General features: G+C 39.7%; 1 protein-coding gene across 8 annotated transcripts in view; it reads right to left on the bottom strand.

The window, feature by feature from the left end:
* The window catches only part of LOC123754300 (putative leucine-rich repeat-containing protein DDB_G0290503), a 97535-nt gene that overhangs the window by 5560 nt on the left and 66062 nt on the right, over positions 1–25913 (bottom strand). For all 8 annotated transcript variants that reach the window (XM_045736553.2, XM_045736554.2, XM_045736555.2 and 5 more), the window contains 11 exons: positions 19387–19451; positions 18190–18389; positions 17651–17845; positions 16804–17011; positions 16214–16467; positions 15118–15273; positions 13930–14157; positions 7919–8116; positions 4321–7188; positions 2858–3854; positions 1222–1740 (listed from right to left, as the gene is read on the bottom strand). In XM_045736553.2, the coding sequence (XP_045592509.2) occupies positions 1222–1740; positions 2858–3854; positions 4321–7188; positions 7919–8116; positions 13930–14157; positions 15118–15273; positions 16214–16467; positions 16804–17011; positions 17651–17845; positions 18190–18389; positions 19387–19451 (5888 nt within the window). The remainder of the gene's footprint in view (positions 1–1221; positions 1741–2857; positions 3855–4320; positions 7189–7918; positions 8117–13929; positions 14158–15117; positions 15274–16213; positions 16468–16803; positions 17012–17650; positions 17846–18189; positions 18390–19386; positions 19452–25913) is intronic.

Below are 25913 nucleotides of genomic sequence, written 5' to 3'. Positions count from 1 at the left end.
AATAAAGTAATTAAAATTTGTCACAGTGAAATTGAGATATTAACAATTATGTTGGTGGGTGAAGTTACAACCACATTTACAGTACTGTACTATATATCTGCACTGTTTTATACTAACCTTCCCTTGTATTGCAACATATCTTCCATATGTTGCAATATTTACTGACATATAATCCAGTGTTAGATTGCCTCCTGACTGGATTATCATAGATGAATGCTTTAAGCTCAGGAGCATAATATTCCACATCAATTACTGAAGTCAAATAATAATGATCAAGAACTGTTCATCTTGTGTGCTTACATATCAGGGCTTACCCATCAGTGAATACGGGGAAGTGAGACCTAGCACTCAATGCCCTGCACCCTAGTCAATTATACCTTCTCTCAATTTACATTTCCATCATATTTTTTCTTTAAAGTTGTGGATGAAATTGGGTTCAATAACCTCCTCTTGCCAACCATCTATACAGAGAACACTTGCCAATCATCCATACAGAGAAAGAACACTTACCAACCATCCATACAGAAAACATTTGCCAACCATCCATACAGAGAACAAGAACCTTCTCCCATCTCTGCGACTCACTGGGTGTCGGCTTCCACTGATGTCTTGGTCCTACTTCTTTTTAAGTTAAATTGGCTCACTTTGTCACTTTATCTATTTCCCTCAAAACCTTGTATGTAGTTAATCATATCCTCTCTGTTTCTTCTCTCCTCTAAGGTTTTGAAGGTCAATTCTCAATCTGTCCTTATAGCTCAGGACTCACAATTCTGGTACTAATCTAGTTGCAAACCTTCTGAACTTTCTTTGTGTTCAAGGTTACTGATAGTACACACACACATCAGTGCCTGCCTTTGTCCCTCATAATTAGCTTTATGAAAATTTGGTGTTCACTATTTTCTCAGACCTGACACTCAATATTTTTAAACCAAATATTTATTTATAGATATCATCCATGTTTGCACATAAATAACTAATATACCAGTGTTTAACATTTCTAAATTTGATTTTGTTTAGTTCTATGCCACTGGCAAATTCATCCTAATAGTGATCTGCTGTAGAGAAAAACTTATGGAACAAAATTCTGTGACAAACTGGACATTGAGTATTTGAGTCAAGCAACATATACACTAATGAAGAGTTTTATATGAATCAGTTCCTTTTTAGTTATGGTCTGAGGAGAGAATATTAAATGAAGACAATATACAACATTTAACTTACTAGGTTCGGAGCACAACGGAGGTGGTGGGAGATCTTGAGCAGTGTGAACGAGTGAGCGCAGTGTGCGGGTCCCTCTTTCCAAGCTGGAAAAGGGATAGTCTGATCCAATACCCAAGTCAGGCGATTCACCAGAAGTTGTACCTCCATCACCTTCCTCGTCAGGTTGGTGAAGTAGTAGGGGTTGAGCGGCATGTTGTGCAAATATTCCATCGCTGGAAATGCCACTGTGAAGGCGTCGATTTTTTTTGCTACTGCTAGTGGTGGTGGTAATTGTGGTGGTGGTGGCAATTTGGTGGTTCTCTTTATCTTCACTCCAATGGTTGATCCGTTTATTGCTCTCTCGTCTACGGCTACTACTTGCAGCACGACGTTCCTGTATTTTACTTTTGTCTCCAGACGTGGGGCTGAGTGATGTGGCTCTATGCTTGTGTAATAAACCTGTTTCAGATAATGGGCGGAAGAACTCGATGCTGGTGACACTTTCGTGTGACGCGTGATCACTTTCATTTGGAACAACAGCTGTTGATAAAAGTTATCAGAAAATCAAGGCTGATAAGATAAAAGTACAGTACTATACAACATTTTAAGGCAATCCCACTTCATAAATATTATTAAACAAATTATTAGCAAACAAGTTAGATAAGTGAGGACACAAAAGTATTAAGTTGTAGATATTGCTTGGAAAACATTTAACACTATGCATGTAGAAAAACAAACTGATACAAGTTTCCTAAGTTGGGACATTACTGCCTAAGCCAGTAATCTCTGCATAATATGCAAGTAGGGCTCTCTTTATATGATTATGATAACTCTGGAAATATACTTTATATATTGTACCTTTAAATATCAACCATATGCCACACTTCCAGGCAGTATAATCCTAATCACTCGTCAATTAACCATCTTTTGTTCCCAACTAAATGATCTGGAATAGCCTAAGTGCACTAAAGATCACAGGAATGGAATAAACAAACTGCCAAAAAATATATTTGGCCTAAACATGTGCGACGAGCAAAACTGTAAATCAGATCTACAAACCATATAAGCTACTCACTTTGCTCAGTACAAGGATTTAGTCATGAAACTTCCACTCCTAATCATTCTTTTACAGCCTTACGACTAGGAGTGGCGCTTACAACCGCACGACTAGGAGTGGCACTTACAGCCGTACGACTAGGAGTGGCGCTTACAGCCGTACGACTAGGAGTGGCGCTTACAGCTGTACAACCAGGAGTGGCGCTTACAGCTGTATACCTAGGAGTGGTGCCTACAGATACACAACTAGAAGTGGTATTCACAAATATATCAGCCAAGGTCATCCCTTACCCATTCTGTGACACTTCTTGTGTGGGGTCTCACTGTTGGGCATGTACTAATGTTCTGCCAAGAACATGCTTGAGAATGAAAGAAGAATGGGCTAAATATGTAAATCGAGTTTTTAATTCACTGCTAGAACAAACCACTTTTACATCAGTAAAAAAGTGATACAAAAAGGCATTTTCCAGGCACAGTATCGCATGCATACCAAAATGTTTGAACGAAAATTACAACAAATTTAATTTAGTGAAAACAGTAAAGAATCCTTATGGCATAAACTAAAAGCAAAATACACTGTATATTAGTTTTAAGTACTTACAATCATCACCTTGAGAGGTAGTTGGTGATGTACTGCTTCGAAGGGTCTTGAGCTGTAACTGAAGATTTGCGGTGAGACAACGTTCTGAATCGAGTTGTGCAGTTAGTTGCTTCACAAGAGACTTTTGTTCAATTAAACAAAGCTGTGCATCTTCTGCAGTTTTGTGCTTCTCTGTCATGACTTGCAACTGAATCTCAAGATTCTGAGCCTTTAAGTGGAGCTCATTACGATTACGCTGCAGTGTAGTATATTCATTTTGTAATTCTGTCAAGTTCCTTTTCTCTCTGTCAGCTTGTTGACCAGCATAATCCTGATGAGATGTGAGGTGTTCAATTTTTGCTCGTAAACCTGCTACTTCCTCTTGCAACACTTGCATTTCCTTTTCAAGACGTTCCTTATCTGTTAGCAGCTGTTGTCGCTCCTTATGCAGATTTGATACTGTAGTACGCTCAACATCAAGTTGCTGAAGTAAAGTAATACGCTCTTCTCCCACTCCATCTACATCTTGTTTGCCATCTTGAAGTAAACGAGCATGGGTCGAGGCAGAGGCCAGCTGTGCCTGTAGACAAGCACGCTCCCCAACAAGAGACAAACGTTCTTTGTTGACTTGAAGTAAACGCATTTCTTGCTTTTGTAACTCGCTCTGTAGTTTTTGCAAGTGTTCATCCAGATCTGGATTTTTAACAGCATCTTTTTCAAGCTGAATAATTTTGAGTGCCATTTCATTCATAGTCTGCTGTCTTTCTGCCAACTGTGAATCACGTTCTTGTAATAGCAAGCCTCTCTCTTGCAACAGTTGATGAGCATTACTCAAATCAGATTTTACAGCTAGTGATTCAGTTTGTGCAGCTTCAAGTTGGATATAACATTGTGTTAGACGGCCCTCGCACTCTTGGAGCTTAAATTGAATATTGTTATATTTTTCTTGCTGCTCACGAACAGATTCCTGTGACCCTTGCAATCTATCTCTTGCTTCACGCATTTCTTCTTGAGCTGTCTGAAAATGAAAAGCAGCCGTGTCCAATTTATAACGTAACTTAAAAATTTTTATATTTATAAAATATACAAATTATAATCATGCTATACTGACCATAATTTATTTAGGGCTGGTACTGAACTAATATAGGTACTGTACTTTTTAGCCTGTTTTAATAAGTAACCACACCTCATTAAATTATGATGAGCTAATAAAGATATTAAGTAAAAAAAATGTTTTAACTATGATGATAGGGCAAACACTGCAGTAAAGTGAACCGTCCACAATACACAACACCATGTAATAAATCCCAAACGTACATGTACAAACATGCCGAACATTCACACACACTTGCTACTCATCCTTGTCTCTTACAACTTCTCATGTATGCTCACATTCATCATATCACCAACACCAAACCTACTCAAATACACACTTTACTGATCTCATTACAAACCTAAATACATAGCAACAACAAAAATCTAACCTGCAAAGCAGCAGTAAGGTGATGGAACCGTGCTTCATCTTGTGGATGTGCTGTTAATGCTGCTTCAAGTTGATCTCGAAGATGGTCATTGTTAGCAATTGCTTCTTCTAGTTTAAGGCGCAGTGCACGAATCTCTTCTAACAATGGTGCAGGAATAGCAAATATGGGTGGTGGTGGTGGTGGTATTGTAGGTTCTTCTTCAGCACCTACCGAGGCATCTGCTGTCTCTCCCTTGTGTGTTTCAACACTCTTATCACTAGTCTTAGGTCTCTGTTGCTGATCATGCTGTTGTTGAGCCATTTCTTGACTCAATGTTTGATATATGTTCAATTCTGCACGGAGAGTGTCATTCAGTTGTTCTACAGCACGCAGTTTTGTGGATACTCGTCGAAGTTCTGCAACATCAGATCGCCTCTTGGAGGCTTTTCCTGGCGTTAGTACGTTATTAGCAACACAAGTGGCAGTGTCTTCATGTGCAGCCTCACCATCAGATTCTGAAGTAATTGCAGATGCTCTCTGCTGGCGAGATCGTGATAATGCTCTATCTGGGGCACCCCCAAGAGTACAAGCATCAAGTCCAATTCTTGCTAAAGATACATTTCTGTCAGGTTCACTCCAAGCTTCACTTTCAGATGGTGAAATGGGTGCCCAGGGTTGTTCAGGTATCGCACAGGTCATAGGCCCATTTGCATTTTCCTTCCATGGCTTTAGTCCATCACCAATACTTTGTTCACCAGTTGTTGCATACTGCTGAAAGTAACCTAGGTGCCCACTATAAGCCTTTATAGCTGCATCAGTTGAGTATGCACTTTTGACTGCACTCAGGCTGCTACGATCCGATGCGTGACAAATCTCCAACTCCCTAATATCGGGTCTGATTTCACACTCGCTGTCCTGAAGGAGGTGAAGAGGTGGAGGAGGCAATGAGTCAGAACAAATACTGGGAGGCTTGTGAAGACTTTCTTGGCTGCTTGAATTATGAGTTCCCAGTGTAGACTGAGGAGAAACAGCATGCACAGTGCTCTGAGATGATGTTGCAATTGGGTTTATACTACTCTGCCAAGAGCTCTGTAGAGGATGTTGGCTGTTTTCACCTTCGTCAACATGAGGTGCTAGAAGCTGAAGGTCCCTACGTTTTACTTCCTCCTGAAGACAATCCACTTGTTCTCGTAGTTCACCAATAACTCCTGCCTGTTGCTCCACTTGCTGTATTCTCTCTGCTAGCTTTTCACTTAATACCGACACATTCTCAGCAATGGCATCAATCTCTCGTGTTTTCTGGTCAATTTGAATGTTGAGCTGTGTGGCAAGTGCTTGAACAGCTGGATCATGAGAATCCTCTGGCTGTAACAATGTCTCATCAGGAAGGTTAGCTATGGCTTCAAGACTACTAGCTCCTAAATAATCAAGTGTTTCAGAAAAACTATCATCTCTTTGTAGGCTCCAAGATGATATGGAGCTCACTGAACTAGACAGATGTGCATCATCACCATGTTCAGTGATGTCCATACCAATCATTAGTGATTGTGATAGTGAACGAGAAAGTGCACGAGACTCGTCAAGAGTTTTCTGTAACGAGGCTAGCTGCTTTGGAGACAACTGACTTAAATTAATGAGGCCTCTCTCCTCCATTTCTAGAATACGCTCCAAGAAGTCTGCTAGTTCTTCTAGTCGAGTTCTGAGTAGATCACATGCATTGTGTGAATCTGCCAGCCTTTTTCTCAGAGAGGCAATTTCTTGTTTGTGTCGTTTCAGAGCTTCCTGGTATTTACGCACACTGACTTCTGTTAACTGGCGGCTAATTTTTTTCTTTGCATTATGAAGTTCAGTTCGCAGAACTTGTACTTGAGACTGAAAATCACTGACAATCTCTCCATGCTTCTGGTCCTTTAGCAGATTTTCTTCTTTGGTTTCATCAAGTTGCTTCTTAACAGAGTCCATTTGTTCATGAAGTTCGTTAGCACTTGGTGCACTTACGTGGCAAACTTGGTCATATGATTTTTGTAAACTTGAGAGTTTATCATTTAATATACTTCTTTCCATGCGTAATGCTTGTGCCTCACCCCTAACTTTACACATTTCCTGATAAAGCATTTGCACAGAAGCAGAATTATCATCAGTGAATGTCAGATGTAATGGACGATTTACAGTAACTACATCAGCACCTCCAGATCCCGTAACTACTGTCAAATGAGCAGCATTCTTGGGTTGGTTATTTGCTGTGGGATTTACTGCAGACTGGGTGTTATTCACTTTAGAGCATAATGCTATCTGGTTGCCATCATTAGTTTCAGAAGTCTCACAATTTAACCTAGTTCTCAGTCTCCTTAATTCACTATTCTTGGTTTCTAATTCATCCTTCAAGCATTCAATTTGATGGCGACGATCTGATGATAAGGCACTGAGTTTTTCCTGTAGACGCTCAATCTCCCTATTCCTTTCCCACAACTCATGATTCACCAAATCCTGCATGTCATTATTTTTCTTTTTCAGTTCTTCCTGAAGAATTTCCAATTCTGCCTTTTTATCCTTCAGTTGGTCTTTAGCTGCAGCCAGTTCATCTTCTAATCCTTGAACAAGTCCTTGATTAGTGCGCAACTGTCCCTCCCTGTTAGACATATCACCGTGAAGTGTCTGAAGTTCTCCTTCAAGGCGTGCTAGTTGCTGGGCCTTATCACGCAAACGCACCTCCCATTCCTCAGTCTCTTTATTGTGTTGGTCTTGCTGAGTTTCAAGGGCTTTTAGTTTTTCATCCAACTGTTTCTGAAGTTGATGTACACGCTCCTCAGCCTCAGATAAGGAGTGTTTGTGTTCTGCCCGCAGTGCCAGCACCTCATTCTTGCGGGACTCCAATTCTGCCCATAATCGCTGCAAGAAACAAAAAATTTATTAGTGTTGCATAAATAATAATAGTTCCTTACATATGTCAGCAGCAAAATGTTCATTACAGATTTGCTTACCTGATGTTTAATCCAGAATTACTTTGTATTCAACATTAGTTGCATTTAACACTTCAGGTAAGTTTTTAATATACAGATTTATTATTCAAGCAAGGCTTTAAAAAATAAAGAACTAGCATATGAATAATAAACTTTATTATAACCAAATTCTTAAACATTACCAAATAAAAGTGAAAATAAAATGGAGAATAAACACTTCCCTTATTCAGGTACAATAGTTTTAAGATAAAACAAAAGGTGAAAAATTCTGCACATGCAGCAATCTAAAAATAAAATTATTCAAAAGTGTAATAGCAATATATAAGGCAACACAACAAGGGAGCTCATTAAAACTTATTTGTGGGATGAAAAAATTGATATCTAAGATTATGGTGCAGAGTAGCAGGTGACTGCAAGGGGTGCATCTGAGGGATTGTTGAAGATGCATGTACATGAGAAGGTGCCGATTGAGAAGCCAAGCTATAAGGGTTGTTAACATTTGGCAAGAACTCTACTGTGGTACAAGAAGCTTCCCGTAATTGTTCGTGCAATTCAGCGGTCCTTGCTGGGTGGTTATTGTAGCACTCTTCACTCCTGTACTGACTGGACCCTTCACTTCCACGAGGCATATTTTCAGCATATTTTAAGGGGCTGCTTACCTCATTCTCCTCTTCTGCCATTTCCTTGACACCATCTTCACCACCACTTGTCTCCGCTTCCCATTTTGCCTTGTTCAGCATGTCGAGAGCCTCCTTCAGTTCTGCCACGAGGTCTCGGACTTTCTTTTCTTTGCGTTTTAATTCTTTTGTCAGAGCAGCAATTTCTTTATCTCGAGCCTGAACAACTTCTGCAAATGTCTAAGAAAATGTTTTTGTATTACTAAAAATAACACTAATAAAAATTAAGAGGCAATGCAAGCTTTATTTAAACAAATTACACCAAATCTGCCAAGACCCCCCAGATCAGGTATTAGAGATTTTAAAATATAAAAACTTTTCATCTTTAAACAAGAGGGGGGGGGGGGTTCAGCTTTAAAGAAGAAAGGTGTTCATCTTTAAACAAGAAGTGTGTTAATCTATAAAATGCAAGTGGAGAAACTGAAGACAAAAAGATCCTTCTGAAGTTGCATATTTCCTGCCGTCATCAGTCACTAGATATGACTGTTGTTCTGTCATATTTCAATGAGCACCATTAAGCCACCGCACACAAATTTATTTATGACAGACACACACATCAAGAATCTGTACACCAGTCGATTGACAGTTGAGAGGCAAGACCAAAGAGCTGAAGCTCAACATCCGTAAGCACTACTAGGAGAGTACAGACACACTACTATTACTACTGACTTCTGACATAGATGAAAAGTTTTCTTACAGACAGATGAGAGCAGTAATAAGAGGTAATGTAACTGATTGGAGGAGTGTTACTAGCGAAGTACCACAGGGTTCAGTTCTTGCACCAGTAATGTTCATGGCCTACATAAACGATCTACCAGAAGGAATACAGAATTATATGAACATGTTTGCAGATGATGCTAAGATACTGGGGAAGATAGGAGATGCAGATGATTGTCATGTCCTTCAAATTGATCTAGATAAAATAAGTGCTTGGAGCGACATGTGACAAATGGAATTCAATATGAATACTGTAAATGCCATGTTATGGAATATGGAATCAGAGAAAATAGACCACACACACACAACTTACAAATTATGGAATATGCAACAGTTGTATGGTGCCCAAATCTCAAGAAGTACATAAATATACTGGAAAAGGTGCAAAAGCATGTTACAAAATGGCTTCATCCTGAAAAGCAAGAGTTACGGGAAGAGGCTAGAGGCATTAAACATGCCAAAACTAGAAGATATAAGGAAAAAAAAAGAGGTGATATGATCAATACTTACAAAATAATAACAGGAATCGACCAAAGTGATAAAAAGGAATTCCTGAAATAGGCAGCTTCAAGCTAACGAAATAAAAATGCCAAAAAAATATTAGAACGTTTTCTTTTGCAGAGTAGTAGATGGTTGAAACAAACTAAGTGAGAAGGTGGATGAGGCCAAAACCGTCAGTAGTTTCAAAGCATTATAAGACAAAGTACAGTACTGGGAAGACGGGATACAAACGTAGCTCTCTTCCTGTAACTACACAGGTAATTACACACTGTAAAAAGACAGCTGCAACCATTTTTTTAGTATTATTTGTTTTTTTTTTTTTTTTTTTTTTTTTTTTGCAATCGGACATTGTAACTCCTGCATGACTTCCACAACCTATCCCTGCTGCCACCTAGCTAGCTCGCTCGCTCGTTCGTTCGCTCGCTCGTTTGCTCGTTCGTTCGCTCGCTCGTTCGCTCGCTCGTTCGCTCGTTCCTCTCTCTCTCTCTCTCTCTGTGTGTGTGTGTGTATTATATATCTATATATATCTATATATATATATCTATATATATATCTATATATATAGATATATATAGATAGATATATAGATATATATAGATAGATAGATAGATATATATATATATGTCGTACCTAGTAGCCAGAACGCACTTCTCAGCCTACTATGCAAGGCCCGATTTGCCTAATAAGCCTAGTTTTCATGAATTAATTGTTTTTCGACTACCTAACCTACCTAACCTAACCTATCTTTTTCGGCTACCTAACCTATAAAGATAGGTTAGGTTAGGTAGGGTTGGTTAGGTTCGGTCATATATCTACGTTAATTTTAACTCCAATAAAAAAAAAATTGACCTCATACATAATTCAATAGGTAGCTTTATCATTTCATAAGAAAAAAATTTGAGAAAATATATTAATTCATGAAAACTTGGCTTATTAGGCAAATCCGGCCTTGCATAGTAGGCTGAGAAGTGCGTTCTGGCTACTAGGTACGACATATATATATATATATACACACACACACACACACACACACACGTTTTCATACACATCAATGTTCCATCAGTCCTGGCTGTAATATTTACCAGAAATAAGAAAGAGCTCTTTGACCTCCAGTACCTGCCTGCCACTAGGTAAGAACGACCATCCATGTACAGTACTTCGAAATAAAATACATAAAACATTATAATGAAGAGAATATGAAAAAGCGAGACAAAAGAAATCTTGGCTCTTTAATCAATTTGACAAACAATTTCTTGTTTAGCAGGGAAATAAATGAGATACAGGCATACCTCAGAATAAGAGTTTAATCCGTTCCTGGAGACGCCTCGCCTTCCGAAAACTCGCATTCCGAAGTTAATTTCCCCATAAGAAATAAAGGGAAATGAATTAATCCGTTCCTGACTACCCCAAAAACCCCACATCAAACTAAATTTTTATACCTAATTTACCTAATTCATCTAAATAAACCTACAAAACTGTGTTCCAGTTATTACTTACCTTGCTGTCGAGTGCTGTAGGCGTATGGAAGATGGTGAGGAGGGGGGAGGAGGAGAGGAGTTACTGTTTGGAAGGGGAGTCCCCTTCCATAATCACATCACATAACCCCATGCCTTGTAACACTATGGATACCACTTCTCTTTCTAAATTTTTCAAACCAGCCCCTGCTTGCCTTAAACTCTTTCTTATCTGCATCACTCGTTGCAGGGGTATTCTTTAGAAGGTCTTCGTGCAACACCCTGGCTTTCTCACAAATAATGGCCTCCGAAACACTATCACCCCTCAACTCCTTGTCGTGTATCCAAATTAATAACAACTTTAACACTTCTTCAAGTATTTGTGGTCTTTGTGCCGTTAATGTTCTTACTCCTTTTGCCACTTTAGCACCCATAATCTTATTTTTCTTCTTAAGTATAGTGCATATTGTTGATGTGGCTTTGTTGTACTGCCTACAAAGTTCAACAACACGTGTACCGTTCTCATGCTTCCGAATGATCTCTTGTTTCTCCTCTATTGTCATCCTCACAGGAGCTTTCTGGCCTTTATCCTTACCACTGGCTTTCTTGGGACCCATGGCGAGATATATAATAACAAATTGTATAGACAAATCACCAAAAATCCAACAAAACACTGAAAATCCGCGAGAAGAATTGATGTGGGGGTAGTCACTGAGCGCCAGACAATAATAAACTGAGGGGCGGAGGGGCGTCGAACGCGCTAGGTCGGCTGTACGCGTATCAACAAACTCGCGTCCAAACTCGCCTTCTGAGACAAATTTTTGGAGTAAATACACCTCGCCTTCCGAAAACCTCGCATACAGGGACAATCGCATTCCGAGGTACCACTGTATACGAATTTTTTTAATATATGAAGGCACCCAAAAATTTATAGTTTTTTTGAGCACAGGGCTGGTTCAATAGAAACTGAGTGCCAGACAGCAATAGGAAAAAATGGAATCAATATAGGAAGAGGCAAAACTTACAAACAAGTACACAGTAACGAGTATACACACAAAGAAACCTTGAGAAAGTAAAGGGATGGTAGACAAATGTAAAACAGAACTCGGCCTATTTTATATGTCCATGAAAAGCAAATTACAAGTGAAAGACAAAATTTGAAGACTAAAAATAACACTAATAGACTAAAAAGGAAATGAGTGAAAACTAAATGAACAGTTCCAAAGTTTGCTCGTGTGAAATGATGTATTCAGAGAACCAAACAATACACTCTAGTACACAACAAAGTACCTAGAAGTGTCTTAAGAGACAAGGTAGGAAAAACTGCTCAAGGAACTAGATAGAAATAAAGAAGTCGGGGTCAGAAGGAATCTGGACATGGGTTCCGAGAGAATACACATCCAACATTAGTGCCCAACTATACAATATTTTCCAAACATCTAAACAAAGAACCTCACTAATTATAGAAAAAAAAGACAGTTTCAACCTATAAAAATGGGAACAAAGAAGACCCCTCTAAATTATAGATCTGTATTATTGACAAGCGTGGTAGTAATATCACTAGAAAATCATTAAAACAAATAGGTAGAACATCTGGAAAGAACTGACAGAATAAGACAAAATATGGTTTTCAAACGGGAAGGTCATTGTGTAACGTATGTTCTTAGCTATTATGATAGGTACTGAGATCTTGCAAGGAGGAGAAGGTTGGGCCAACCCACATCTAAAGAAGCAAGAATATAAAATACAAGAACCACCTAATTTGGGGTGATTTCAAAATATTTTATCTGATATAATTTGCATCATTTTTAATTTCACATCAAAATCAAAGCTATTTTTTTCCAATTCTACATTAATCAATGCACCGTGTTTCATAACAAAATATAATTTATTTGTCAGCAAAACCTTCAAGCTTTTACTTCAAAATATTGTTACCACTGTTGGTAAATATTGTTGAAAATTGTTGAAAATGAGGTTTCAAAGCTTAGGGAGTGGGAAATATGCTAGATGTAGTTAAATCTCTTTACAGACAGGGTTTTCTTTTTGGTAACTGTCCTTCATATGACACACTGAAGATTAACATTTTGCTCAGTGAAATCAGCTCATAGAGCCTGGGAAATATTAGAGTATAAATGGTAAAACACACACACACAGTGTAATACGACTCCAATCACATTTTTGATGATTTTTTAAGTTGACCAAACCACACACTAGAAAGTGAAGGGGCGATGACGTTTTGGTCCGTCCTAGACCATTCTCAAGTCAATTGAGATGCTCAACTCAATCATCTTTATCATCTCAATTGACTTGAGAATGGTCCAGGACAGACCGAAACGTCATCGTCCCCTTCACTTTCTAGTGTGTGGTCTGGCCAACATATTTCAGCCACGTTATTGTGACTCCTCGTCTGCATTTTTGTAGTTGTACTCAATATTACAAGAAACAGTTGGAGCCTTGCGAAAGGTACTGAAGATATTTAAAACCAAACTTTATGGTTTGTTTTCATTTTGAGTTGGCTAGGTATATATTCAATCAGGTATGGCTGTACTACCTTCTGAAAATGAGTTTTGAGGCTGGGGCTATGAGAAATAAGTTAAATGTGGCTGAATTTGTTTGCAGACATGTTCATTTGGTAGTTTATTATATTATAGGATGAAATGAAAATAGTGAAATTAGCACATAGGGCATGGGAAATGAATCCTGGAGGCATCTCCAGCTGCAACGAATCCCACACTGAAACAAATTGAGGTTCGTCCCATATAGTTCTTTGAATCAAGGTTGTACTGTACTGCATATGCCACTTCACGAGCAACACTGAACACCTGGTCTTAGATGCACCCATCCACTTTATGAGTTTGAGCTTGTTTGTGACATAGTATGCATGATAAAACATGCATGAACAAACTTTTTAATATATGTAACTTGCTTTCACTTTACAGCTCCTCCTTCTCTTTGGACATACATCTCTAGCCAATAAAGTAGAAAATGTGACATGATGAGTAATTGACATATCAATGATTAATACCCGATTTACATGCACGAAAAGTAAGTTAAGTGACGACATTTTGGTCAATCCTTGACCCTTATTAATTCTTTAGTTTTCATATATGATGGTTGAATATTAATTTTCAGCCATATTATTGTGACTTATTCTCTGCATATAATTCTCCGCATATAATGGTGCTTGTCTGCACATGTTAAGGAAATGGAATACTTTTGCTCGTAGTATTCCACAATGAGGAATTTTTTTTCAGCCTTGTCACTGGGATCAGAAGTGTTAATAAAATTACCAACTGCATTCATATATGACAATGTACTTACCTGAATAACTTTACAGGATTTATCAAGCTTCTCTGTGAGCTTCTTTATCTTTTCACTTGATTCTGTAATCTTGTGTTCCATATCAGCAATTTGCTTCTGTTTTTCATCTAATGTAATTTGGATTTCCACTAGAATTTTGTTCTGCTGTTCAATTTGCTCTATTTTTTCTTCAATGATTCGATCACGCTCCACAATTTCTTGAACCTTGACCTCTATTTCTGGCTCAACCTGAGGAAAAAAATTATAATACTATTACAATGGTTACAAATGTAGCCAACAGCAGTATCTCTAACAATATCTGTGCCTGCTTGTTTCTTCTGAGAATGTGCCTTTCTTGAAGAAAAGGTTGCATGTAAAGTCTTCCATGTGCACGTATCTTCATGGGAGTTTAAATGGGTTGTTGTGTTCGGGTGGGCAGAGTAGGCATGGGAATGAATGAATGAGTCAGGCAGGCCGGCACAAGACAAATACAAGAAACTGGGGCAACAATAGTGAGTGAGTGAGTGAGTGGAAAACACTGAGGTGGAATGAGACAACAGGCCACAGGTGGCACTGCAGTCTTGTATATAGCTAAACATGACAAATAAGCTGTTCAAATTAATCATTTAGGGGATAGGGTTTCATTACCATTTTTGCAATAACATTTCTGCCACCTGCAATGAACGATTAAAAAGCACAACATAAGAAATTATACATTTATGATCTGCAGGAAATTACTTTACCTAACAATTATAATTTCCCTGTCTCACTCTGTAATATGAAATGTTTTACTGACATCTGAAATTTAGACCTGTTAAATGGTGAACAACATTTTTAAGGGTGTACCATATATAATTAATTAGCTGAGAATGAACTAGAGAATTAGATTTATACAACATTCATGTTGAACAACCATTTAGTTTATAGAGCAAATTCTTGAAATGTACTGGTACATTGATTTTACTTTACAGTCTTCAAAGAAATACAACATTTCTGACTTCTTGTACAATATTATACTACAGTATTCTCTTCCTTCTTAGTCATATCGTCTTCCATATTTGTAAGGGATATTTTAACTCAAGGTGAAGGAGTAATATACCGAACATAGTAAGTCATATATAATACCACAATGCTACCCATCTATCATCTAACCACATTGTTATGAACACAGTGGCATAGCACAGGTTGGAGCCACACAAAAACACTTACTCTATCTAAATCATGATGGAGGCTTTGTATCTGGTCATCCTTGGCTTGGATCTCTATGTGCCGCGTTTCCAGCTCCTGCATCACATCATCGATTTTCAAGTCCTTTTCCGTCACTTCCGCCTCCAGATCTGCTATCTTTTCTACTTTGTCTTCCAACTGAAACCAGAGGATGTGTGTTAGCTTACATATGGTAAATGTCAAATTATGACGGCCTTAACACAGCATGATGGAGTAGGCAATACCAGGACTGGATGATCGCAGCCATCCATATCAAAACAAAGAAAATTGAGAAGATTCAGAGATTTGCTACAAGGTAGATAAATAACTGAAAAACAAGCACAGATTCAAAATGCTGATTCGAACTTACAAGAATTGGAGGGAAGATCAAGAAAGAAGGCATGATCTTGACATACAACATAAGGACAGGTTGTTCCTGATGAGAGGTACGATTTGAGAACAAAGGAGGAAAGGGGTTATGCAAATGAGCCAAAGGGATATAAGGAAGGTCTATTTTGCTGTACAAGTAGTGAAAACATCCCATGAACAGAAGACAGACGTAGTTGAGGTCACTGCACTCCACAGCTACGAAGGAAGACACGACAATCACATGTAATTGAGAGAACGTTGTACAAGATACTCTAAACTGAAGAAGCAGCATCCTAAGAGATAATCCTTCCTATTGGCAAGCACATATAGGGGAAAAAACCTTGTGCTGTGTAACATTTGCACTACATAAAGATGCATCATGGAGACCAGAGACTGATCGCATCATTGATGGATTGGATAGATTAGATAGACTGAAATAGTTGAATTACATACACACACGACACACATTACAAACTGTAAATCTCTTCAGAAGTCGGTTACGTGCCCAGGACAAAGCAATCATTCCCCCACTGCACAGCAATACTGAGGCACTGGAACACAAAACCTGCCACCTTGTTTTCCATAATAAGTTTATCCCCAACTCATTCAAGAATTTAAATGCACTTTTAATTTCCAAATGGTAGTTTGTATTAAAAATTTATGAGTACAACACAGTATACTGTACTGTACAGTATTTTACTATATTTGAAACACACACAATTACTATTACCTCCTTCCTTAAATTGGCAAGATCTCCCTCTAATACAGATGTAGTTTCTTCTTTTGCAGCCAGTTCTTCCTCAAGTTCAGTCACTCGATTTTTTAGCTCAGCCACCTGGGCTTCCAGAGCCACCACCTTCTGCTCGGCTGATTCTGTGACTTCACTCTTAGCCTTATTGAAACTGTCATTGGCCGATGTAAACTCAGGCTGTGGCTTCTTGAGGACAGCTGGTTCCGACATCGTGGTTGGCATGCTGAATATTCCTGAGAAAAGAACAGAAGATATTGAGATCTCTAATTTATACAGATTTAATATATACATGTGTTATTTCTTAACAATGCCCACATTTTTGTTAAACTGTTAAATGGTTCACTTGTTATATCATACAATTCCTTCACTGTGCACACTTGTCTGACTTTTCTTGTATCCTTAGCCTTGAATACTCAGGAGCCTTTATATTTATCCTGGACTTACCTGCCCAGTTTTGTCACACAAGAACACATCACCATAGATAGAAACACAGTCACAAAAAGTAATTCAAATTTGTATTTTTAGGTGTCAAATGGAGAATAACAAATAAGAGCAACAATATAGAGTACCTTGCACAGGTGATGGAGTGCTGTAACCGCTCGTGAACCCTGCAAGATTCAGCGGTAGACTCAAATTGTCCTTAGAGAGAGAAGGTGCCTGAGCTTCTGCCTCGTCCTCATCCTCTGCTCCATTGCTGAATGCCAGACCACACAGTTGAGTTAGCTCGCCAAGCTGGCCCTTTTCTTCGTGACATCGGTTGGCATATTCGTCAACTTCCTGAGTGTGAAACATTTTAAAATTAGCTATCTTTATACTAAAATTAATACCAAAAGATTTTTTGGTATAATTATTTTAATAATTAACTTGATTTGCAAGTATTGTTCACTTCCTTATACCATTGGCCTATTTATGATTATATCAACATTTCTCACATTTTGACTCCAATAAGTAATTTTTCCATTTCTGAATTTTAAACTGGAACACCATTTTTCCTCATCTGAGTCTGGAAGAATCATCATGTAAATGATAAAAGCCTAATCCCTTTATCTATGGCTTAGCACTTGTGTTGAGCTACCCCAGTTGATTAACAGTTGAGAGGTGGGACCAAAGAGCCTAAGCTTAACCCCTGCAAGCACAACTAAGAGAGTACAACTAGGAGAGTACATTTAGATCAGACTCATTTTGCTCTTGTACGCGTCACTAATTTCAATTACTGTACTTTTTTTTTAGCTCCTCACTTGTTTCTTTATATTTTTAAGAATAATATCCTGTTACATTTTACAAGTGGACTATTACATTGGTGATCAAGTCAATATTTTGTACACCTGCTTCTCTGTTACTGTATGTACTGTACTAGAATTATGGAAAATGGTTTGTGAAAGAGAGCCTGATAAAGAGGCAGGTGTGCATGCTTGCCTTCTGCAGCTCCTGGATATATGACTGCAGCTGCTGGACCTGACTCTGCAGCTTCTCCTTCTCCTGCTCATGATTTTCTTGAATTTGTGCCACCTGCTCCTTGAACTGCTGCTCCAACCCTGACAGCACCGTTGACGCCTGCCGCACCAACTCTTGCTTGTCGTACAACTCTTGCTTCAGCGCCTCTGTCTCAACCTGTCCATACAAAGCTAATGTCAGGTAAACAGTCATATTTGAGTTGCATAAATAACCACAAAATATTGGAGAATATAAATGATTCACATTTATTTATATATTAACAATGGTGTGGTGCAATAAGGCTCATGTCCCCTGCATCTCACACTATGGTATAATGCTGGAAACTCTGCTGCATATGATGTACAGTACAACAAAAAGAGAGGGCATGAAGTGCTAGACCTTACTTCTTCATAGTTACTGTTAGGCAGGTGGTGTTTTATTATATAATTCCCTTATGCTTTTCCATTTGTAAGATCAGTATACATGGTTTAGAAAAGGTTTATTTTCCCCCATGCACTGACCTTGAGTTCAATATTAGTTTTATAGAGTTCGTCCTTGTCCTCCTTATCATACTTCTGATCCATGCGCTCCTCAAGGAAGTAGATGCGCAGTTTAAGTGAGAAATTCTCCTTCTTGAGGCTGCCTAGTTGCTCCTCATACTCCTTCATGGTCCGCCCTCGTAGTGGAGATACCTTCCCCGGTGAACGCAAGCCCAGGGAGACTGTAATGCAAACATTTCTAAGACACGCATAAAAAAAATTATATTAAACAATTATAATAAAAATTGCTGTGACTTGTAAAAATAGTCAAGGTCAAAATATATCATAGCGCCCCTCCATAGTCAAGAAATGAATCGACAATACATAAAACTTGGAATGAATTCCTGAGAAGCCTTCAGACTTCCTATAGATTCAGAAGAATCCCAGGTTGTATAACTTATTACAGGTCAAGGTGGTACAGTGGTAATGGTTGTGGCTGGCAGTCCATTGGCTGCGGGTTCTAGTCACCTACGAGCTCCAGTTGATTTTCTCATTAATATACTAGTACTGTACTGTATATCACGTTAGTGAGAGTTATCTGTGAAACTACTGTATTATTAAAGATATTTATGGAAAGCACCAATATGGTGGAACTAAGATGCTCTAGGAATATCGTACTAGGACAGTACAGTGCATACTTGACGGAGGTTTAGTGTTTGTGACAAGGGACCACAAGCATCAGAATTATGTTGTCAATACCAGGCATACTATGTCCAACAAATTTAACCACACATATATATAGATGCATATACAACTTTGTAACCACTGCCAGATTAGATTGCATTAAAAAAATTGGTTGGGTTGCCTTGGCTCCTGCGCTTCAAACCACTTCAAATTGACACTTGCGAAACAGAACGGGTTACCTCGTGATTGATGCCAAGAGTACGCTAGTTTTTTTATTTACACAGGTGGGTACAGAAAAAGATTACTTTTGACTAGTGTTATCAGGATTAGAACCTTTTTCCCTTCCCATAGCTCATGGTAAATCTTACTAGTTTCCACTGGAACACGACACATGAATCTCTTTACAGAGCTGAACATTTGGATTGGCACGTAGTCAATCCTCCCCGGCCTGGACTCGAACCCAGACCAAATGGCTTGCAAGGCGTGGGACGACTGTTTACCACTGTGCCAGCAGAGATTGTTGCTCTAGCCTCTAAGAGTTAAGTAGGTACTCACAGGGAATGGAGCTGCTGCTTGATGAGTCCAGACTGTTGGCATCTTGTAGTTGTGCTGGACTTCCACTGTAAATAAGAGTAAACAAAAATCACAATGATGCACCAATACTAAAATTCAAAACATACATGTAAATAAGAAATTCTCTCAAACTCCCACAGCCTAATAGGGAATTTTAAAGCCAATCGACATTTCATTTAAAACTATAACATTTTAATTCCAAGATAATACCAGAAAATTTAACCCATTAATTCCAAGGAGGAGCGAGGTTGGGAACTATATAATTTACATAAACATTGTGATAAAAAATGAATATTGTGATTTACATTAAACTAGTCAATTATTATTAAAAACTCCTAAGTAAAGCCCCACATCTCTTAGTACACAACTGTTGTCGCCCATCCTCCTGAAATGAGAGTACTGTACTGTGCTTACAGCAACTAATTGGTTAAAAGTACCAATGTGTACCGTTTGGTTCCAAAAAGTTCACGTTTTGTATTATTAATTAGCCCAAATGTCATGCTAAGAAACTGATATGTAACGAAAGAATCTAACCAAACCTGTTCAAGCAATCCTGGATTAATATAAGCATCTTAGGTCTAATATAGCACATATAGAGTTGTACTAAATTACTTTTACTGTTTCGAATTTGAATGTTCAAGTTAGGATTTTTTCGGCCTTTACATATAATGAATAGTAAAAACTAATTTTTTTTTGTTTTTTTTTGTTTTTGCGTCCAACAGTAAATATTGATAAGTTGGACCAAATAACTGTGAGAGTACTGTACTATCACTTTAGGAGGATGAGTTGAATTACTGGGTAATTACTCATTCTGAAATACCGTTAACCAAAATAGTCTCTCAAGTTTAGTTAACTCTTAAAGTACCATATTGACCAGTACCATAAGTACCAGAAATGGCAGTCTTAAAAACTCCTCAGCAACAAGATAGTTAACATAGTTAACATTTGCAACGGTTCAGGAACAAGGATATTGAAACAATTCTACTTGAAGGAGGCTAATATTGTTTGTTAAGGGCTCTCGCATCCCACGGACACATTAGGCCTAACTAACGTTCAACACAGGAGCCGTGGCTACACACCCAAATACCCCGACCGTGAAACCTCCCAGGGTTAAATATACACCCGGGACACTAAATACATTTAGGTACCCTGGGCCAACGTCCACAAGAACTAGACATGTAAGATGCAGCTAGGTGATTGTCGTTGTTTTAGATTCAGCTAAACGGTATGTCCATGTAGCACGGGTTACAATGAGCCCGTAACTGAATTCGGTTATTAGCGATAACTTTGTTACTGTGATATTTGGGTCAAAGTTTTAAATGGAGGTGGAGTTTCCTCCTTTTCGCCCATTTCTTGTTCGCATCTATTTTAACGCACTAGTTTTGCAGCTAGGTGGTGGTGGTGGTGGTTGTTTAAGATTCAGCTACTGGGAATAAAACGTTCCAAGTAACACGGGCTATGGTGAGCCCATAGTGGACTTTGTGACAAGTCCACTACGGGCTCACCATAGCCCGTAGAGGGATATATTGCTCTATCCACCTAGCTAGGTGGATAGAGCAATATATATATAGAGGTGTGTGTGTGTGTTGATGGTGGGACGTCAGTAGCATCATGGATGGTGTGATGAGGTTGGCATCCCGCCCGGCTAAGGTTAGCTGGCCAAGCTATCACTTGTCACCCATAAAAGTTACTGGCGCCAATACACTATCCTCACGTTATTTTCGTTTAGGCACTAGGATATGATCAGCTGACATGTGCCAAGGGTCCACCGGAACAAACTATGACGTCCGTTCCCACAATTATAGAACAGATGTTAAATGTACATAATGCAGTTAGGCAACATAAGAATTAATATCGGGGCCGGCTCTCGGCTTCACCAAACATGCAAACGATATAAACAGGAATAATTGAGCCCAGTTAGAGAGGGAAGCCATTCAGGATGGGACTGGGGACAAGGTCAGGTGGGGGTTACCAGGGAGTCAAGTCACTCTACACAATAACCACGCCACTTGGCAGCCACGAGCGCACACTAACAAGAAACTCGACTATTAACTATATCCCGCGGACAAGATTCTCTCTGACCTCTGTGCAAGATCTGTCAGCTCGTGGCCTACTGCGCGTGATTCATTGATTGATTGATTGATGAAGATTAAGCCACCTAAAAGGTGGCACGGGCATGAATAGCCCGTGAGTGGTGGCCCTTTGGAGCCATTGCCAGTATTATTAGCTGATACTGGAGGTCTATGGAAGTGCAACTGCACCCTGCGTGACGGGAGATGTCTCCCGTGGCTCAGTTCCTGAACCGATTATGTATGTGCCTCTATAACCCTTTTCACCACCGCCCACGGGATGGGTATGGTGTGCATGATAAGACAAACATTTAATTGCACACGCCAACAACCGTTCTTACTCTTCATCTCAACATTCTATCCATATAAACAAACCAGCACATTTGTGCTGGGATGTCGGGCACCAGCATGCTCGACATTGTGAAGGGTCGGCCAGTTATGCCCCTTTATTTGTAAACGTGTTGAGTCTCAGGCCTCTGTTGTTGATAGAGTTCTCTCTCGGAGTACCTATCGCACCTCTACTTCACATCCTGCCATGCCTCCTGGTCTCATGTGACGTCGTTTCTGTGTGCAGGCTTAGGACCAGCCCCTCTAATATTTTCCACGTGTAAATTATTCTATCTCCCACCTGCGCTTAAGAGAATACAGATTTAGGCATTTTAGTATGCCCCAATAGTTTAGAGGTTTTATTGAGTGGATTCTAACAGTAAAGAATCTTTGCACCCTCTCCAGGTCAGCAACTTCTCCAACTTTGAAAGGGACTGTCATTGTGCAACAGTATTCCACTTTTGTGAGCACTAGTGTCTTGAAAAGTATTATTGGTATAGCATATCTACTTTGAAAGGTTCTTGTTATCCAACCTGTCATTTTTCTTGCAATTGTGACGGTTACTTTACTGTGTTTTTTAAAGGTAAGGTCTTCCGATATGAGTACACCCAAAACCTTTACATTGCTTTCTCGTTCTATGTTATGATTTCACTGCGTTTTATACGTGGTTTCAGTTTTTGTATTTTTATTTTTTTCTGTAGCGCATGAGCTGGAACTTATCTTCTTTAAATACCATATTATTTTCTGTAGCCCATTGAAAGACCTGATCTACATCTGACTGGAGGTTTGCCGTGTCCTCTATGTTGCCAACTCTCATAAAAATCCTAGTGTAATCTGCAAAGGATGATACAGTACTATAGATTGTGTCCTTGTCTATGTCCGATATGAGGTTGAGAAAAAGTACTGGAGCAAGCACAGTACCCTGGGGGACTGTACTGGAGCAAGCACAGTACCCTGAGGACAGTTCCTCACTCCGGATGAAGTCCAGATGATTATTTTGATGGTCCGAATTTTATTTTTTTGACCATTACACATTGGGTTCTGTTAGTCAGGAAATTGTAAATCCATCTGCCTATTTGTCCGGCAATTCCATAATAGGCTCAGGAATAGAACCCCACAGTTCATTTAGTTAAACAACAAGCAACAAGCTTGCAAAGAAAAAAAAGCGTGCCTTTCTTCTTGTATTGTATCGTGTCAAGAGAATAAGTGGTTTATAAACGGTAGAATTGTTGTACCATCCCGCAGATCCTGGCGGAGCACAGCTGCTGCGTGTTGTGGCCGCCACATCTGCAGTGCGCACTTGTCTCACCACAAAATGCAATACCTACAATACCTGAACCCATTTACGTTAATAATTAAATGTTGCACGTATATGTAAGGCGTGACAGCAGCCATCACTGAGTAATAAAAGCCATCATTGAGTGCGTCGGTCCCCCTCCTCCCCCCCCTTTCCCACGTACAAAGTGGGACATGATTGGAACAAGTTAGAGGCAATAGAGGCTAAAACAACCAGTAGTTTCAAAGCGCTATACGACACAGTACTGAGCGGACGGGACACCACGAGCGTACATCTCGTCCTGAAACAATACTTAAGTCATTTTAACAATACTTAAATAAATAACTACGCTGCGCATGGCTTATCTATAATTGAGATACAGCTTTGACTCCACGAAAAACAATCATTCGCAATTTAAACAGACAAGTGTGTACTTTGTAGTGGTAGCGCCAGCTGGTCCTAGACAATGCACACCCAATATCTTGGAGGGCAACTTGGGTATGGTCTCGTCCACACTTAAAGATGAATGAATACTCTTGAAACTGAGCCACCTGCAGACATCAAATAACTGTCGTCGACTATGACATTATGTGCAACAATCACCGGTCAGGACAAGTCGAGTATAGCGTCCACCGGTCAGGACAAGCGGAATGCAACGGTCAGGACAAGCGGAATACAACGGTCAGGACAAGCGGAATACAACGGTCAGGACAAGTGGAATACAACGCCCAACAGTCAGGGCAAGTTAAGTGCAGCGTCCACCTGCGGCCGCCTTCGCAAGTTTTCAAGGTTACCCCCCAAGCAGGAGCCTAGTGAGCGACACCATTGTTGGAACATCAGTACACGCACCACACTCATCTCCCCACCGCCTCCCATTCCATACCATGTAGCCATATTGAAATTATATAATGCTATTTCTCCATAAGTGTAAATTACTTAGTTTACAAAACACCAGGGTCCAGTTTGTTTCCGAATTATGTGACTGACCTTTCTGCCGCCTCCCACAGGATGGATATATAGGGGTTTATAACGAGCGACTTCAACTTTTAAGAGGCGGCAGGTCCCCCCCATCACAACCTAGGTGATCACGATGCCTTGTGTACAGTTACAGCCCATCATTCACAACGGGGTGCCGAGAGTGTGGCAATTGACTCCAACCGCCGAAATGTTTACACAAAAGAGCAGCTGCTCACATGACCGTATGTGTGCAAGGGGGTAGTGATGAGACAGTTACCAGTACAATCAGACTGTTGTGAAAAGCAGGATTTAATACTCGCGCACCGGGTGCAAAATTGATAAACACGCGAAGTATCTTGAAACGTAACCTAAAACTCAAGCATGTATTGCAACGTCGTATAAAGTATCGAGTCCGTAACCGAAGAACCCGTGGCAAAATAAAATTAAACAATACACGACTTAAATATATTTCAGTGTTAAAAAGTGACATTACAAAAGGAGTGAATGATAGCAGGAGTGTGGAGCCGTCTAGTACACCTCCACACCCTGACGTCCACACCCTGACGTCCACACCCTGACGTCCACACCCTGACGTCCACACCCTGACGTCCACACCCTGACGTCCACACCCTGACGTCCACACCCTGACGTCCACACATACCACCCAGCATTCCTCAGCGTCTAACTGTTCACCAAGGTCAAGTCTAATGCCTCTAGTCCTCGTGTTGGCCCGTAGTGCCACTTGTCTACACAACCCTGCCAACATCCACACAAAGTAAATATCTTTTTCCATAGCAGCCGATCAAGGAAGGAGGTTCCATAATATTTAAATTAAATCATTTAAATCGTCTTGAAACGATTCTTCGCGGCGGGGATCGTATTCCAGGGACATGCCCGAAACGCTACGCGTACTAGTAGCTGTACAAGAATGTAACAACTCTTGTATATATCTAAAAAAAAATTTAACTATGAAAAATTCTTGAAGATATAAAGTTATCTCTGAATTCCACGATTTTTCACATTCCATTATATAATGACGCAAAGTATGCGAATAGTTCTGCTGACAGAGTTTACATTTAGTCAAAGCTACATCAGCAGCTGTTACAAACTTCCTGAGGTACTTGTAGCAGAGCCTAAGCCTAGCAGTGGTAACATCTAGAAGTCTACTAACATTATTTGACCCATAGACGTGCGGGTCTTCCTGCATAATAGAATGATCATATATGGAGCAACTGGTGTGAATTTCACTTTGCCTAAAGTCTACGAGATTTTTGTTGATGTTCCCGGAATATTACTGCCCTCAGGCTGCTCAAAGGCAGTCCAAGTTGGTAATCAATTCCCTCTTTACGAGCAAAAGTCTTGGCCAACTCATCACTACTATCATGCATTCGGAGACCAATATGGGAAGGAATCCACAGGAGACAAACTCTATCCTCTCTAATGAATATAACGTTATTTGTGACCAGCGTACCAAATGCAACGTGCTATGAGAAGTAACGGCTCATAAAACAGTCCACGTTTTGTGTGCATTGCTTGATTAGGGTGGATGGGTGGCTGCGTTTCTAATTAGGTTGGGCCGTTGGACTTTGTACGTTGTGGTAAATCAAGATAATAGGTTGTTTAACCACGAGCGGCGATCCCCGACCGTCTAAGTAGTTGGGCATCATTCCTTTCCCCCGTCCCAACTCGCATCCTTATCCTGACCCCTTTCAAGTGCTATATGGCCGTAATGACTTGGCGCTTTCTCCCGATAGTTCTCTTCTCTCCATCACAGACACTGGACCCCACAACACCGTAAGGTACCCCTCAGGCACCTACACGTCAACAGTGCCAGCCTAAGTCAGCAGACGGTGCCAACACTGCCCTCCTCCGACCAACAA

This window comes from Procambarus clarkii, chromosome 18, assembly GCF_040958095.1.
Source record: "Procambarus clarkii isolate CNS0578487 chromosome 18, FALCON_Pclarkii_2.0, whole genome shotgun sequence".
NCBI classification, from domain to species: domain Eukaryota; kingdom Metazoa; phylum Arthropoda; class Malacostraca; order Decapoda; family Cambaridae; genus Procambarus; species Procambarus clarkii.
Note: the sequence above shows the minus strand (reverse complement) of the source record. Positions and strands in the feature narration are given on the sequence as shown.